This window comes from Brachyistius frenatus, unplaced genomic scaffold (assembly GCF_029030835.1).
Source record: "Brachyistius frenatus isolate BFR_SWC_R1_liver_20210118 unplaced genomic scaffold, ASM2903083v1 Contig_67, whole genome shotgun sequence".
NCBI lineage: Eukaryota > Metazoa > Chordata > Actinopteri > Embiotocidae > Brachyistius > Brachyistius frenatus.
Window position 1 is genome coordinate 703832 of NW_027210666.1, and position 17863 is coordinate 721694.

At 40.0% G+C, this 17863-nt stretch overlaps 1 protein-coding gene across 1 annotated transcript; it reads left to right on the forward strand.

Moving 5' to 3' along the window:
• The first annotated feature begins 1828 nt into the window (after positions 1-1828).
• On the forward strand, positions 1829-9784 carry tunar (TCL1 upstream neural differentiation-associated RNA). The gene is made up of 2 exons (XM_069707131.1): positions 1829-2509; positions 7745-9784. The coding sequence occupies exons 1-2, from the start codon at positions 2438-2440 to the stop codon at positions 7928-7930; spliced, it is 258 nt and encodes an 85-aa protein (XP_069563232.1). The 5' UTR covers positions 1829-2437; the 3' UTR covers positions 7931-9784.
• The last annotated feature ends 8079 nt before the right edge of the window (positions 9785-17863 follow it).

The following is a 17863-nucleotide window of genomic DNA, read 5'->3' on the forward strand; positions in this document are numbered from 1 at the left end:
ACTTGAAAGATATATCTCTCGCAGAAAGCCAAAGGCCAAAATGTAAATTGATGAATAACTATAAATATTCAAGTCGTAAAACTGCCTATTTCTTCAAATGAGAAATGGGTGGGATGGCCTCAGTGAGTCACTTCTCCTCAAAGACAGAGGGAAAAGTCTTTCTGCTCTCAGTTCAAATGCTGAAAGCCCGTGTCCTTCCCTCTGGCCGAGGTGAAGTGAGAAAACGGGATCAGAGGGAGACGACGGGACGGGATGGTTCACTCAGGGAGGTTTTCGTCGTCTGGGTGTCAGATTGCAAGATAAATACCCCGCAGGTTCTTCACGTTTGATCAGTGTATGCATTATGCGCTCATGTCGCTGGCACCGATGTGTCACATGTCCGAAGGCGAGATAAGTGCTGTACTGTGGATGTACATAAACCCTGTGTGTTCGTGAATGTAAAAGGTAACATACACACACACACACACACACGCGCGAATATACATGTTTCACCGTATGACTTGTGAACACACATGGTACATCTCTCTTTCACACACGTACACACACTCTCGACTGATGAATGTTCAGCTCCAACACACTTGCACCTTCAAGTGACTCTGTACGCTTTTATCAATATTTCCTGGCTTATGTGTCAACTCACACTACAACTGACCTGGTCACAATATGGGTGCTCACGTTCAGCATAAAACACATCCACAGGAAAACAAACAAGCAAAAAAAAAAGAAAAAAAAAAGAAATATGGTGTCGAAGATGGTGACGAAAACTTAGACAACATATTGTGTTTAGGAGTGAACTTATGTCACAGGACTGTAAACTGAAGACTGCAGCTTTAGCCATGTGTGAAATCCTCCTCCAATAATATTATAACGTGCATCTCAAAAGTCAAACAACGGCAGGCTAGAATGAGACTTTATGTCCGGTCACAAGAAAATGGAACTGCAAAATTGATCTCGTTTTTATGAACTACTTTGTCCTAGAAGTTTGGTGAAGAAGTGACAACTTGCATTGCTAGTTTGTAAACTACTGTAGGCTCGCACTAGTCAGTCACTACAGTGCGCTAAACTTCTCTCTATTTTCTTTCTACCCTGATGTCTGTATTGGCCCAAAGAAATCCATCATTGATCGGGCTCTAACTGTAGGATCTACTTGTAGTACGTGGCCACTGTCACATAAATGTGAATCATTGATGTTTTGATGAACAGTTTCTTCTCCGGCAGAAGGAAAAGTAAAACTGGAAGCTGTGATAACAGGTTATTACTTCCTCCCTTTTTGGCCTCACCGTACAGGAGTTTGCATTTTGCATAAACAGAAACATAGAAATGCATACACACATTGACTAATGGCATGGTAGTCCATTTTACACACACACACACACACACACACACACACACACACACACACACACACACACACACACACACACACACACAATCCCCCTTACAAAAACACACCGGAGCAGACCCTCGCCCCTTATCCCGGCCTCTGTCACAAGTGCTTCTTGTCATCAGGCCGTGTGTGACTCCCTTGAGTCGGTTGCCAAGCAACCGTGGCTGCATTAATATGCGCGGTAGAAAGGGAGCAGGGGATACCTTTTGCCTGTGGAGCGAACACCACATCAGTGTGAGGCGACTGGTTCCCTCGCAGCACCCCCTCCCCTCTCTCCCTCCGCCTTATAGCCGTCCAGCGTTCACGCTCTGCTCAGTTAGTTAAGAGAAACACACTCGGCTGCTGGAGCGCAGGAAAAGCTACATTAGGTTACACATCATGTTGAGCAAGCAGGGGCTTCCAGCAATTCAGCATGGGTGCCTTTTTGCCTCTTTTATTTATGTATGAAACATTTAAAAGCTAAGAGATCAGCTTAACATGTCTTACATTGCTAAGTGGTATAAAAGTTTGATGGAGGAGATGAGCCGTTAATGGGGGCTGACGGGGATTCTGGGGACGAGAGACAAGACTGAAAATCTCTCTTTTTTTTGTGTGCTTTGCGGAATAAAGACAAAAGAGGATGGAAATATTCGCATGAAACAGCTTTGTTACCCTCCCACCCCCATCTGCCCATCAACTGTCTCCATTCTTCAACTTGACATCATCCTTCCACACAGACAAGAAGAAGAGGAGGAGGAGGAGGAGGAGGAGGAAGAGGAGGAGAAGCGAGAAGCAGAGGAGGGGAGGCGAACAGACCAGAAAGAGGAGGAAGAGCAGAGAGAGGAGGTGGGCAGCACACTTTCAGCTCTCTCGCCAGGCTGAGGAGGAGAAAGTGACAGCAGCTAGAACTTGGCCACGAGTGAGATGAAATTCGGGGAGGAGACGCTGGAGCGCTGCAGGAGACGACATCCGACGAGAGCCCTGATATTGTATGAGCCAGCCCTCCCTGGATCCTGCTCCCCTCCACAGCCGAAGGATGAGAGGGGTCGACTTTCACCTTAGTTGCCAGGGATGTCTGTGCACTACGGAAAGGCGTCCCCCTCCAGCATGTCCAATGCTATATTATTCCTGATGCTTTGCAAGGTAGGTCTTTAAAGTATGACTGCCATCTCACATCCAGAGCCGTTTCACTAAACTCATCATCTTTCATGAAGCTGCTGGAAACTGTCAACAAATACTAAATGAATATTTCACAGATTCTATATCATGACAGTATAGCTATCAATTTATTATGCATCTATATAAATGTGGAAAATGTCCAGGCTCAGTTGTGTTTGCACGAGTCATTAAGGAAGCAGACACCCTGAAACCTGCTTTACAATCAGGTCTTTTTTTCTTTGCTGCTTTACTCTGAAAGACACCGTTAGGTGCGGTTGTTATTTGTCCAGAAAACGTGTCCTAATGCATCCCTGGGAGTTCCACCTCATACACACTGTTACCAAGTTTAATTCTTCTTAATTCTTCGATTCATAAAAAATAAAAGCCTTTCAAGGACAAACTAATTCTAGCCTAAACCATCCTTTAATGGTAATGAAACACAGGAGTGCCTCTGTCAGATGTCTGAATTCCTCGTCCTTCACTTTAACTCGTCTGAACTTTTCTGTAAGGTCTTTAGCAGAATTGTTTTTACTACTTTAAAAAAAAAAAACGATAATGCAGCTTTTATCAATTCAAAAATAGGTCTGTCACTTTCCTCTCACTTGCAGAAAAACTGAGCAAAGCTTGTGAAAAGTGGGTCAGACTCACGATTGGAAGTTTTTCATCTGCTTTTCTTCTCCTGTCACTCTTCCTCTGTTTTGATTACTCTCCATATTGTTCAGTGTGTGAAGCTTCACAGTTGGTATGTGTGATGGGCATGTTACAACGCGCGCGCGCGCGCACACACACACACACACACACACACACACACACACACACACACACACACACACACACACACACACACAAGCCGTTTGCTTTAATTCCATCTTTAAACAATGCCAAAAGCGACTGCGCCGGTCAGACTCAGTTAGCATCTGGAGTTGTTTGACATGCTCAGGATTATTCAAGTGGCAAAAGGTTTTACTCTCCAACGATCTGATCTGAGGATGTTAGCTGATGTTGGTGGAGCGCCCGGACTTGTTGTCCCAGGTACGACCTCACCCCATTTTCTCTCTCTCACCGTCGGTCTGATTTTTATACACAAATATACTTCTGGCTGTTGCTGTACGACTGATGGGGCCAGGTGTGAGCTCACCTTGGAAGAGGAAAAACTCGCAAGGAGACACTTTTAATGAGAATTTGTTGATCAATAAGTGCTACATGTACTGTATTGAAATCCTAAGCGGGCCTGGCCGTGGCTGATGTGACATTTAAATGTTAGAGTTGTTGTAAAGGAGCTCTTGAGTGACAAGAGAAACCAATACCAAAATACCCACTGTAGCGTAGAATGCCTTCTTTACTAGATTATTAATCTCTTAATTTGACATATTAAATCGTTCATTTTAGTGACTTTCACTTCTAGTTTGTCCTGGATTATAACAGCTCGGATCCCGAACGCACGCTGTCCAGTCTGAATGTTGAACGGACAGAGGAAGTCATTATGAGCAGTTAATGATTATGGCCCTTCACGGGATGCCAGCGTTGGCTGCCACTCGAAACAGACCGCTCTCCGTTGATGACTGTGGAGACTGGAGTAGCTGAATGAGGAGCCACTGGAAGGCATCCAGAAGGTTTTGCTGTGTGACGCACAGCTGTGCTCCAAGCCGTTTCGTACACAGGTTTTTGGCATAGCCTGGAATCCCCTCCCTACCCCCTTCCCCCCACCTCTTCCACTACCTCCTCCACCTCCTTAAACATCTTGGGGCACATCCCCCCCCCCCATTCGGTTTGAGATGAGCGCTTGTTTATATCAGCAGAAAGCAGGCATCTTCATGCATGAAGGCACATCCAGCGGGCCACACAAAGATCTCCATTCAGGTCGAGGGAAGCCCTGTTTATAGTGCTCCCCAGGAGAGGCAATCAAAGCCCATTGTTACAGATCAGAGGAGGAGGAAGCACTTTAACACAGAAATAGACATCGATGGGTTTTTATGCATGTCAGGAGCACAATGTATGTCGATGATTGGACATCGCTCTCATTCAGAGCCACTGTGTAGGCTGTTAGCCCTTAGAAAGGACAATCATTTTGATGCCCTTCCCCTTATAAACAGGCCAGAAGAGAATGCATTTACAGTGTAAAAGGCCTTTTATATAAACTTATAGGTCATCCATAAACACAAAGGCGACTTTAATTTTACTATCTTTCCTGTGCGTGAATCACAAAATTCTACATTCACAGCAGCACTGACCTCATATTGAACTTAATAAAACGGCTCCCTGTGATCTTCCTCTTTTCAATACATCTTCACTAGACAACACCTAGACTTGACGTATCGTGACTGATTCCTTTGCAGGTGTTGATTTCTGCCAACACACTTCTTCCTCTGCCAAACTATCCGAGAACACAATCAGTAAGCAAAAAAAGAGGAAAGAGCTACATCAGTGACATAAAAACTACTATTGGAGCCAATATGGTTGTTTTTTGGTTTAATTGTTTGACAGACTCGCTTATATTTTTTAGGTATTACTGTATTATGCCACGCCATTAGGGGGCATTCACATGTTGGTGATGGGTCACACAATCACACAATCAAGCAATAGATAGACACAGGTGTGTGGAGCGCAGGAGATGTAAAAATGGTGGAATGTAAATTTACAAGATTAAGTAGTGTAGTCATCTAAATGTTGCACAAGTACCAACATCTAAGGAACTTCATTCTGCAGGAGGAAAAATGCAAACGAGGAAAGGCAACCTAAAGATATGCGTACCAAGAGACATGCTGTATTATTTCATTCACCATTGTACTGTTATTGGGCCAATTCGTCACAACAACTACTTTGTTAGAGCCCCTTCGACAAGCTACTTTAATTCCACTTGTTACAAAGGAAACTCCTTAAAAGACCTCTATGATCTGAGATTTTAAAAAGTTAATTATGGTAAACAATGGTTTAACGTTAAATTCATTGTCTAGTTAGGTGTACAGCCTGGTTGTTTCTGATTGGTCCGAGTAGCTGTGCAAACCTTAATTCGAACAGGGTTTCACAGCAAAGAAAATTGAAGTTGTGAGCAATAGTCTGGCGGGACCAGGTTACTGTATGAAAGGTAGCTCAGGATTGTTTTGAATCACTGGACATCAGTTCCTCACCCATCAGCCTAAAAGGTACATTGTGTACCCAGGTAGCACTTCTGGTAACTTTTTTTTGTAAACTCTAGCTGGAGCTCAAAAATATGTAGTTTACCTTGCATCAAAGCTTTTTCCTAAGAGGAACAGCTCCCTGTTAGAAGGTTTATTTTTAGTCGGCATTAGCTTACATGTTTTTCTGTTGCTAGTCGGCGTATAAAACCCATTGACCTGCAAAAGGAGCGCTTTTCTCCTGAGGTGTTTGGATGCCAACTTGCACAAGCTGCTGTGTCTATGGGCTAAAAACATAGAGCTAGTTTCTAATACTGCACTTCAGGCTACACAAATCAATACACCCACACACATACACACATAAACACCCCTGATAACTCTCACAAGCGCTGGCACACTCAGAACTTGTATCAGAGCGGTCTTACAGTTGAAGAAATACCACAGCTGAATAAAGTCTAGTGCAGGAATATATCTGCTGTCATCGGGGTTCAGAGAGCTGCCAGAGCCGTTCATCCAATGCACAGCATGTCAGTCAAGAGGGGAGTTGGTGTCTGTTTTCAGGAGTACAGAGTTCTCATTGCTGTAATCATTAATTCTGTTTTAACCAGAGGTTCTCTTCCTGTTTGAAAAAAAGTGCTAACACAATCAGCATCGGAAGAGATGAACAAAACAGCAGCGTTGTGTACTGCTGCCATCATATTTTAGAATACATACAGTCAGAACACCTGAAAAAAATGAATGACGCTGCATATGTTCAAGTACATATGAGTGAACAACATCTCACCAAAAATGTGAACATAAATGTCCAAATCAGAACAGCAATTAATAAACAAAAATATATTTTACAATTTCCTGAAAGCCTTCAGAATCCACACGTGTAGTATAAAAAAAAAAAAAAAAGGAAAGAGAAAAGTATTATGGATATGTATTATCCATTACATTAATACATGTCATAACAAATTGGATTAAAGCTGATATGAAGCATGAATGTCTGGATGTATTGAGAAGCGCTGAAAGCATTTTGAACAGATTAGATACGACATATCTAATCTTCCAGTAGTTTAAGTTTAGATTCAAAATGTTGTGTTGTGGATATATTTTATTGAAAAAAGGAAAGTCATTTACTTATAAGAGAAAATCTTTCTCGTATTCTTGAATAAACCAGCATATGAGAATAAGTGTATTGCAGCTGGAGCTCACCATAACGACGCTTAGTCACTTTTTTTCTCCAAGCAAGAAAAAATTGCTCACAGTACTCTTGAACTGGTTGAAATTCATTTAAATATTTAAAGCATCCATTCATCTCGAAAGCGTATATCATGCAAGAGAGCCAATAAAAACAAACTGAATGGTCTGAGTTGTCATATTCACTATTAATGTGCATTGGTTGGTCAAGTTCTCAACTTGATGCCTCGTTTTGATCCTCCGTTGTTTGTCCTGTTAAAGTTACTGCATTAAACGTTAATACAAAGTCAACACCTGCACGCTCCCTGCATACACACCCCTGTATGTGAGTCAACTGACATTTGTGTTTATCAAACATTTCGGACTGACGTAATCTCTAAACAATCTACTTGTAGAAAAATGTTGCATCTAAATCAAGACATTTACCAAAATAGGATGTTGAGTTTTCCCCTTTTTGGACAAACACAGTAAAAGCTTACAACAGGCATCACATATCCTGTTGTTGTGTCTCTTTTTTCATTCTGAGCAAATCTGTAAAACGTGTCTTCTGGGCCAGAACATTTTCCCACATGGTTTCTTTTGTTTATGGATTAAAAATTCAAGCTACTTCAGGGCTACTTCAGTCTTGATAATAATGCATTTATTTCACAAAACACTGGCATTGCTGTAGGCAGCTCTCCATCTGATTAATGTAATCCATTTAACTTAAAATACATAACATGCTGATCAATTACTTTCTTGATTACGTTTTAATCATTATTTTATTGCCTCACCAACTTTTTTTTATTGACATTATAGCTGTCCACCATTAACGTGCATTTTTCCATCTTCAATGGAAATCTTCAATGGAAAAATAACCAGCTGCATTAACTAAAACATGGATTGTGTTTGTCTTTTTTTCCTTATGTGCCTGCTCCAGATTGGTCTGAGACGAAAACTGCAGACTTTTCCAGGGAAAATGGTAAACACTGTCTACAGTGATGAGGAAAAGGGAATCCAAGACAAGGAAAGTAAGGAGGAGTCCATCTTGGCCATGTTGGGCATCATTGGGACCATTCTCAACTTGGTAGTCATCATCTTTGTCTACATCTACACCACTTTGTAGGTCCCCAAGTCTTATTGTATTTTTTATCAGCGCACAGAGCAGAGCACATCTGAGCTGTGTCAGGTACAATATGGTGACTCATATGGAGACGAAGATGGGAGGAGCAAGAAGGAGGCTGAACTACCCCAGTGGTGAACTGGATCTAAGACTGTGCGACTACCATATGGCGTCCATCCTGCATCACTTCAAACAGCTGAGACTATGGGAAACTGGTTGGTTTCTCTTCCCTTCACGGGTAGAATTATCCAGAATATCCAGTCATTTCTGACTTGTGTATAAATGCATGAAGCGAACGAAAGACGCTCACGAGATGCAGCCGTCACCAACATGTGGACTTCAGAGACTGCAGAGAGAGTGTGGAGACTTTTACAAAATATTTTTCACATGTTCTTATTAGCTAAAGTATGAAATTGTCTGATTTAGTTCCTTGGGATAAAAGATGAAGATGTACAGTGAAAGTAAACACGGGTATGTTCACTGCTGTTTATTTACAAAACACAACAGACTTTCATTTCTATAAATTTTTAACATCTTTTAAAATGTTCTTATGCTTGATTTAATATTTGCTTTAATATTGTATTTCTCACTATGTTTTTGGAATGAACTGACTTTGAAGACATTTCATGGAGACTTTATCACCTGAAAATGAGTTACGTACATATAGTTTTAAGTTGTTTAATGTAAGTTCATTAAAACAGCTGGTGTCTGTAAAGGGCATAATGTCAGTCTAAAGTGCTGAAATGCATCCATAAATGGATAAACTTGACATTATGCTTGACACAAATAATGGAAGATGAGACAGAGGTACAGAAAGTAGTAGGAAATAGCATGATTATCATTTATTATTCAGGTTTTTAATGCATTGCTTCAGCCCTTAAAGGTCATCAATATTGAAATAAGATGCATCCACTTCTCAGGAGAACTGAGAAGAAAGATGTTTTAATTTGCTTCGTTGAGATGCAGCTTTAACACAGAGTTATATATTCAATTTAGGCTGCATGAGTATATCAACATGCACCAAGAGCTACATGATCATCACGTTACTGATCACGAAACTCATAGATGTACATAGAAATTAGTCAGCTTGAAGGCTTAAAATAGTTCAATTTTCTTGTCTGCCATCAATCGCAGTTTGTGCATCACTAGTTGAAAACTTTGATCTGTGCATAATGACTGTTTGCCTTAAAACATGAGGAAATGGCTATTTCCACGATGTATAAAATTATCAGGTTCTCACTACTTTGTGAAAAGTTTCACTTACTGTACAGACATGTAATTCCATACCATTGTGTTTTTATGGGTGAAAGGTAATTTAATGGGTAATTTGTATAAAATACCCTGCTCTTGTCTTAAACAACATGCAAAACCTTTCAGCTTTTTCATGGTGACTTTATGAAATTAGAGTTTTTTTCCAGTCTTGGGCCAAAACACATTTTTATTCATTTTTTAAAATCATTTTCAGTGGTGTAAAGGACAATACTGTGAATGTCATCACATTTAAAAAAGAGTAACCTAGGCTATTTTCCTCTTCAATTGACTTTACTGATGCCGTGTCATTTGTTCTCAATGTTTTACACAATGTCTTACAACAAGTCCTTCAACCCATACGACTATATAGATTGTTTGTTCTCATCAAATATGACCCACAGGAATGTTTTTTAAATTTACATCCCTGGTTAGGTTTAGGCACTAAAACCACTTAGTTAAGGATATCCCTATGGTTTGGTCAAAATTACAAAGTTACTACATCCTAAAAAATATACAATTTTCATTGTCATGGCAACAGTAAACATGGTTTTAAAAACTGTACCAACTTGGAAACAGAAAGCAAACAGCGCTCTCTTTTGTTTTGAATCATTCCTTTTTCTGAGGAGGGTTGGGTGAAACACTCACATTACATCAAACTGAAGTTAGACAGGTCAGAGATAAAAGTCCACAGTGACACGAGGCGTTTACTACAACCACAATATTTTCCTAACCTTAATCAAAGTGCCTCTGCGGCCTAATCTTAACCATAAACCAGAGTCGGGATGTGAACCCCAGGCTCTGGTATCACAATCCTGCGTTACGGACGCCCACCCTCCACCCCGACCTCCTCTCACCAACTGAAGTGCAGTTCATAAACATAGTGCTTTGTGCATTTATAGAAAATGTTTAGTAATATATAAGACAGGTTTGCTTGACTACTTTACTTGACCCAGGACTGGAAATAAGAACATTTTTGTAAATTTTTTTTCCACCACATTTATAGGTTGCCCAGATCTGGGCCAGTTTGTACAAATTGAATCAGGTCAAGTGACAATTTTAACTTAAACTAATTCTCTGTTTGTCATTAATTCATGTGGAAAATTATTTACCTTTAACAGCCTAATCAGTTATTTTTCACTTGTAGATTTGCATTAAAGGAATAGTTCAACATTGAGGGAAAACAGAGTTTTACAGGTGCTGGTAGGTGTATCTTGCCACCTTTGGTTAAAGCGATGCAAGCCATTTTCCTTTGCTTCCAGGCTTCATGCTAAACTAAACGTACTGGCTGTTTGCTGTCGCTTCATATTCAGCAGTCAGGTATGACAGTGGTATTGATCTTCTCATGTAGCTCTCAGCAAAAAAAAAAAAAAGTAGTTCCAAAAACGTTGTACTATTCCTCTAAAGAAAGAGGCCATAAGAGACGAGAAAAGGCCTATAAATAATAATGAAAAGTGTGTAGAGAATATAAGGTTATAGACAGCAGGCTACGTTATGTGTAAAATATTATGTTTGCGTTAGTCAGTCGACAACCTCGTGATTTCAGAAAGTGCCTGAGATTAAAAATGTCTCGCCCTCACCAGTGGAAAGGAGAAGGAGAGGAAAACTACAAACCAGTGAGAGGATCTTTATAAAGCCACCTGTCACACAGCCCGGGTAGTGGAAGAACACATGTACGATATCCTCATCTACTCCGCTGCATTCATAACAGGACTGAGTTTTTACTTCATGGCTTAATTAATAAAGCCAGACATTTTCTTTTTTTGTCTTGGGTGAGATGCTCCTACTTGTTTCACAGAATAAAGGAAAGTTGAGTAAGCCGAGTAAGCACATGGACAAGTCTTACGAATGTATTCATATTTGATGTAGAAGTTGATTATTCCTGTTATCCTTATAGTTTACTTATCTTTCCTAAAGCAATGTAATCTGATCTCTTCTTTATGCTTTATTTATGTGTATGGAAAAACTATTTAAAATCATTGTATGGTCTCTTGTGGGTGACAAATGGAAGGGTTCAATGTTTTTCAGCCTGCAGTTTTGTTAAAAAAAACCATTAAATAAATACATCTTGAAAGTGATTTCATCAGTGCGTGTAGAGGGATGAAGATCACTGGTACTATATTCAGTTTTATGCTGTACACCAGCTACATTCATTAAAGACAATATATGTCAATTTTGAAAGACTCTTCCAGCATCGCAAAGTCTGTAATAAAAAAGTGTTTAGCTGGAGTGGGAACTCTTCACTCAATAGCTCTAAAGAGGAAAAAATCTTTTAAAATCTATATTCTCCTGCGTCTGACAGCTGTGTAAGATTACGACGGAGGCTTTTAGACGAAGATGGATGAAGAAGCCAAACCTTTTTTTCTGTCTTCCTGCAAATCAATCTGAAAGATGGGAGAAAAATGGAGGGAGCACAAAGCTAGCAGGACAAAGAAAGCATATCGCCCCAAAGAAATTTATATTCATTTCATCTCTATTTGGTTTGTATCTTTTAGGTCAAATGTGCATAGTCGTGTCAGAATAATTTCCCACTCCATTAAGAGTTTTCTATGATAACTAACATACTGGAATAATCCTGTTGGAGGGGAAAAATGAAACTAAAAACAGCTTGACTCTGCTTTTTCTTTAAATATAATGGATTAGGCAATGAACCAAGAAAAAGCTGTGTTGTTTGAGGAACCCCAGCTGCTTAAATTCACACATGCCCAGAAGCCTGCTGTAAGCTATTGTTTCACCTGGATCCAGAAGCCGGCAAGTACAGCCTTTTCGAAAGCATTGCCTCTTTTGAAGCTGAAAGATGCTCGGAGAACAATGTGCAGGAGATTGTGGTGCATCCCAGATGGATGATTCAAGCGAGCAGATTGTCCGTGCAGACGTTCCATCTCTATCGAGCCGAGCTGACATCGTTTTGATGGTTTCACAGAAAAGCTGCGCGGGCGATTAATCCATCCACCACACAAGGCACACCGAATCAACAAGACATAGTCATGCCTGGCAACGTCACGCAGCTTCTGTTGTTATTCTAAGGCAATTCAACCTGTGGCAGCAGCACACATGAAAATTTAATACCACGCTGAAAAGCATGGCTTCCAGTAGGACAAACTCACTAGATTTGTTTTACCCACTAATCATATCAACAGAATACAGATTTCTTTCCATTAAATAACATCACCCTCCAAGAATAATGATACCCAAAATAAAAATAATTCCACATGACTGGGAAAAGGGTCAAATGACTAATTTGTTTTTAATAAAAACTGCAATTATAGCTGTAATTAAATGGAAAAGGAAGATAAATTTGGCAGCATTCATATTCCCTCTAAACAACACCTACTGATGATATATTTTCAAAACATGGATACAGCGACAGATAGGGAGGTCATAATAATTGCGTATTCACCTGATTGGGATTATTTGGTCCTTTTTCATTCATCGATGTGAAAACTGCTGGATGAAAGTACCAAAACTGACATATTTTTCCACCTTTTGAGGTTTGACTAGCGCTCATTTAATGATGTTATCTCGTTGCAGTTTAATGGCAAATGAGACGAGAATTAGGGCCACCAACTGTTCATCTCGAGCATGTTCATTGACATTAACATCATGGATTTAGTTGCAAAGCCAAATGCCACATTACCTCTGTGGGAACATTTTGTTTTTAAGTCAAATGAAAAAGGAAATTCCTGTAACTTGGATCTGCAGCAAAAAGTTGGAAGTTAAAATAAAATCAACAGAAAGATAAAATCATTAACTCAAATTTCATAATAGTGACAGGCCTACTGTCGGATGCAAAAAAATAATGTGCTTTCTTAGTTGTAGCTTTGCACAATATAAGCTAAAAAGGGAACAGAGCTGATCCAGGACCAGTTTTTTGACATTCTCCTCAGACTCCTCACCTGTAGGCCACCATCACTCTCCCACCCATCTGTTTCCCTCTCACTCTCTCTTTTTCCCAAGATGCCAATATCACTGGTACCAACTCAAAATGTGTACAAAAAAGCAGCAAACATTACAATGTGTTTATTATACAGCACACATCTGCATTCATGACAGTAAGGGCCTCAGTTCACATTTCATCACTTTCATCTAGTTTTGTATCTCCTCTGTGTAGCTGTTAGTTGATCACTTTATGACCAATAACTTAAAGGAACAGTCCAACATTTTGGGAAATATGCTTATTTGCAAGAACATCAAATAATTTTATCAACAGAAGAAATATAATCACATCAAGCAACACTTCAAATAGCATACAATGAACTACTGAACCAATTTCATCTGTTAGTTTGAATCATCAGAGATAAGAAGTCACATATTTCCAGGAGAGGAGTGGAGTGGAAGAAAAAAAACCTTTAGTACTCAAGTTTACTGTCGGTTCTTCAGAATATTTTTCCTCAAGTTTTTCTTTCCCGACTGGAAAGTCTCGCCTCACTTAATGTCACTGTCGCTTTTGTTTTCTTTTCCTAGACACATGTAAAGCCAACAGCTGGACGCACCCAGTTGCACATTGTCTGTGGCTGTCCAAAGGGATTCTGGGAAACGCAAGAAATCACTAACTGAAGGTGAAGCAGGTTGAGGGTGAGAAGAAAGTGCGTGAAGGTGAATCACAGCATGTAATCAGCAAATGCTCATACTGAACACTCCGGAGATAAAAGTGTAAACAAGTGGGACATCTGGGGGTGAAATCTCAGCTGGAGATGAAACATCTGGACGGGACACATTTTGTCTTAACTTGACAATTTCTCTGTGCCACACTAAAATCCAAACTGAGAGAAGAGACAAGAAAACGGGACCTGGGTCACACAGAGCCCAAACACAAAGGTGAAGTTCAAAAACTCTAATGAAAATCAGGAAGCAATGCAGCACTTCTGCTACCTAACCAGGTCAAAGTTCACTCCCAAGTATCGACATCGTGACTTGCCTGAATCCGCCCGGCGCCTCAGCCCTCCCTCAATTACAGATCTGAGAGGATTTCCCCAACACATGTGTCCTATATAGATTTCTTGTCACAAAGGGTGCACATATCCAGCTGCCTTTCTTCACATTTATTCATGCAGAGAAATAAATCCTGTGATCAAAATCAGGGAACGGGCTTGAAAGCCGTGACAAATCCTGATATAAATGTAAAACTTGAGACGGGAAAGTGTCAAAGTGTCAGGTTCAGCTTGACTGTTGGAGATTACAAAGGTTTTGTTTTTTTCCCGAATGGGAAATACGTTTAGTTGTGTTATTCTGGAGATCAACCTGTCGGCCAAAGATGCTGCTTCGGATCACGAATGTTTTGGCGCTTAGGTGTAGATCTTATTGTAACAGCGAGGTGAAAGGATTAGCGAGGTACACGGGGAGCCACGAGGATACTTTTCAAAGGATTTGAACATGGTGGTGGGAGATAGTCTCTCCTTTCAAAGTCAAACTCAAACAAAATGCATCAGTATCTACTCCTCTGAAGTGCAATTACAAAACAGAAAAGCATGCAGGCTACATTTGATTCATTTTAGTGCAGGACAGCAGCTTGGGGTTGCTGTTCACTGCTGCTGAAATGTATTAAAAAAAAAAAAAAAAACCCATCTGGTGGGAATCCGTGTTAACGCTCACACTAGCATCCATTTTCAGAGTAGAATAACTTACAGAAAAAGCTTAACTTTTTTGAAATGTACTTATTTTCTTTCCTTTCCTTTAGATTTGGTTGGTTATGGCACAAGAATAGAATTTATGATAACATTTCAGTGAGTATAGATTCAATAATAAACTCTTGTGTCGAGAACTGGAAAAATGCTGAGAGATCATAGTGTTTCACAGGTTGAGAATGGATGTAACCTAATTTTCTATTGCATCAAATTTGGTAGAGTTGCGAGTTTTTTTTAACCGGTTCAATGAGATGCTTGTTACCAAACTCAGTGTTTCATGGATGTAATTTACTGCCAGTTTTGAGCAGGCAAAAGCAGCCAAAAACGGTCTTTTGCTGGCATTATGGCGTTGCATGACTTTTCATAGAGTGCTCTACAATTTGCCATTAATGTGCGGTTACAATGCCAGTCTGTGTTAAATACAATGCGAGATATTCAGGTCAAGGTATACAGATGTAAGGTTCACAAGCCCGCCTACATAAACACAACTCTGAATATGAAACTTCACACGGTGAAGCAACGTGAAGAAACAAGCAGCAAAACAAAAACAAACAAAAAAACAGACACATTTCAGCTTCCGATTCTGACATCACAAAGTGCTGCAAGTTACAAACACATGGACTAATTGATCAACATTATTCCTTCCCAAGACTTGATGTTAAATCTTGAGCGTCATACAACGTCAGAATTTATGCCTCAACCTCCAAATGTATTAACCTATAAAATGCAACAGAGAGAAAGAAAATCGTGCACTCACCATCAGCAACGCATCTGTTGTTCCGACTGAGTGCGAAGACATCGATGATGTTGTCCGTGTCCAAGCGGGGCCCGTGTTCTCCCAGTGTCGGTAGCCATCGGTGCAGGTTACTGCTCCTCAAGTAGTTTCTCAAAAGGCTTCGTCTTTGGACCCGCTGTATTCTCACCCTGCAATGTTGATCCAGTCTGCTGTTGTATCAACCCTGATGGTATCAACCCTGATGGTAACTCTGGGTCAGTGAAAACTCTTGTCATCTAGCTCACCCGTCACTCCAACACAGTTTTGATTGAGTCTCCACGCGCGGATGCTTGTGGAGTACAAAACGACCCATTACAACCTGCAAAACAGCCACTTTCCAACGCCAGATGGCCAAACAAGCAAGGTCAAGGCTTTAATGAGGGCTGCATCCATTGGCTGAATCACGTCACGTGTGTTGGCGTGTTTTTATTTGTCCTTCAACTATTAGTTTGTTTTATTCATATTTCTGTAATTAGTTTTCTAATTAGGCTATAAATCATGGCATTCACACAATTAAAAAAAAACAACAACATATCAAATATTCTAGTTGTAGCTACTTCACCCAGGTAGCTCCTACCTGCACGCCACCTGTAGGCGGAAGTAAAAATGTCAGATTTTTTTGCTGGAGTTCAATTAGGCTATTGCTCTGGCCTGCTGATAAACATAAAGTTTCTCATATCCATAAATCCTAGTTGTTCATTTTACAGTTGTGGAGCTATTACTGACTGAATTTGGGATGAAAGTTTTAAAAAAAAAAAAGCTAGTCTACGGTTTAGGGGATTATGAGGCAACTTTGGTTTACAGATTCTACCTGAATCCAGTCTTTATGCTGAACTAAGATAACTGTCTGCTGCGTTCAAATATACAAGCTGTCCCTCAGCAACAACAAACTATTCCTTTGACAGCACAATGGGTTCCCCTAAATGTTGACTAATCATTGCATAATTCGGTGTGGGCATGTTGAAAAAGTGGAATCCCTGTCTTGTTAATGCGACCAGAGTCCTCCAAGCATAGAGACACAACAAAAGATAACAAAAATGTCTTGTTTAGCCATCCCCTAGATGTCAGTCAACATGCCACAATGACAAACACCCACCCAGAGGTTTGAAACACGAATATGTTCAAAAACTTCCTTAAATGTGCAAAGAGTAGTGACAGTATCCTCATAGTTTATACTTCTTCACACAAAAGTGAGGCAAAATCTAATTTTATTTAAAGTAAATAAAATTTTGCACCAAAATCTGACCATTGAAGAGTAATGAGAACAAAGTTTATTGGTTTTCCTCTCACCTCAAAATGAGAACAAACAGGTTCTCATTACGCTTCTATGTTTCTATTAAGAACATAAAAAACATTTAAACGCCCACCTATCTAACTAATCTACCCCCAACACACACACACACACACGCACACACACACGCACACACACACACACACGCACGCACACACACACACACACACACACACACACACACACACACACACACACACACACGCACACACACACACACACACACACACACACACACACATTTCTACACTGACACACACACACCCTCACGCTGCTTTATTAGCAGCAGACAAGACGAGGAAGAGAAAGTCATTAGAAAGAGAAGCTGCTTCAAAGCAGTTTGTCTTGCATTTAGGACACGAGCCAAGGATGCTCACTGTCCTCGGCAAACGCACTTTGTTGTCATCTTTATCTTAAAAAGTGGGTCATCATGATCAACACAGTGAACAGAATATTAAACTTCTGTGTTTTTAAACTTAAAACATTAAACTGCACTTGTTAGTCTATTGGAAGGATTTAAATAAAATACACATTTAATCAAGAAACATTTGATTTCTCATTCAAGCCATAAAACTAACAATAATAAAACATTTTCTCTTCATAAAGAGGTTAAACATCTGTTCAATGAAACGTGACCTTGCTTTCATTACTATTCACCACCAGTGTACAATAATTTAAATGCAGCTTTTTGACCACATGTGATGTCCTGACTATGATTAATTGTGTTAATATTTATTTTGGGCCTGGTGTCACAGAATGGCATGATTAAGTAGCTCTCCTGTCAAGTGTGAGCCAACTTTTTTTTCTTTTTTTCTTCTTTTCTTTCTTCTAAATCCAGGCTGATCTGCCCAAGTATACCATAGAGTTATCCAACTGGAAAGTCTTACACGAAGTTGGAAGATTTTGGCTTGTGGTTCGGGAATCACGCAGGATTTCATCTGACTGTGATGCAAATTTAAGGGTTTAAACATAAAGAATATGCAATATAGGTCATAAGC

Excerpts from the sequence above, each read along its gene's own strand:
- tunar (XM_069707131.1), top strand. The coding sequence starts at position 2,438 with ATGTCTGTGCACTACGGAAAGGCGTCCCCCTCCAGCATGTCCAATGCT. Across the intron at positions 2,510-7,744 it reads TATTCCTGATGCTTTGCAAG|ATTGGTCTGAGACGAAAACT; the intron begins GTAGGTCTTTAA and ends TGCCTGCTCCAG.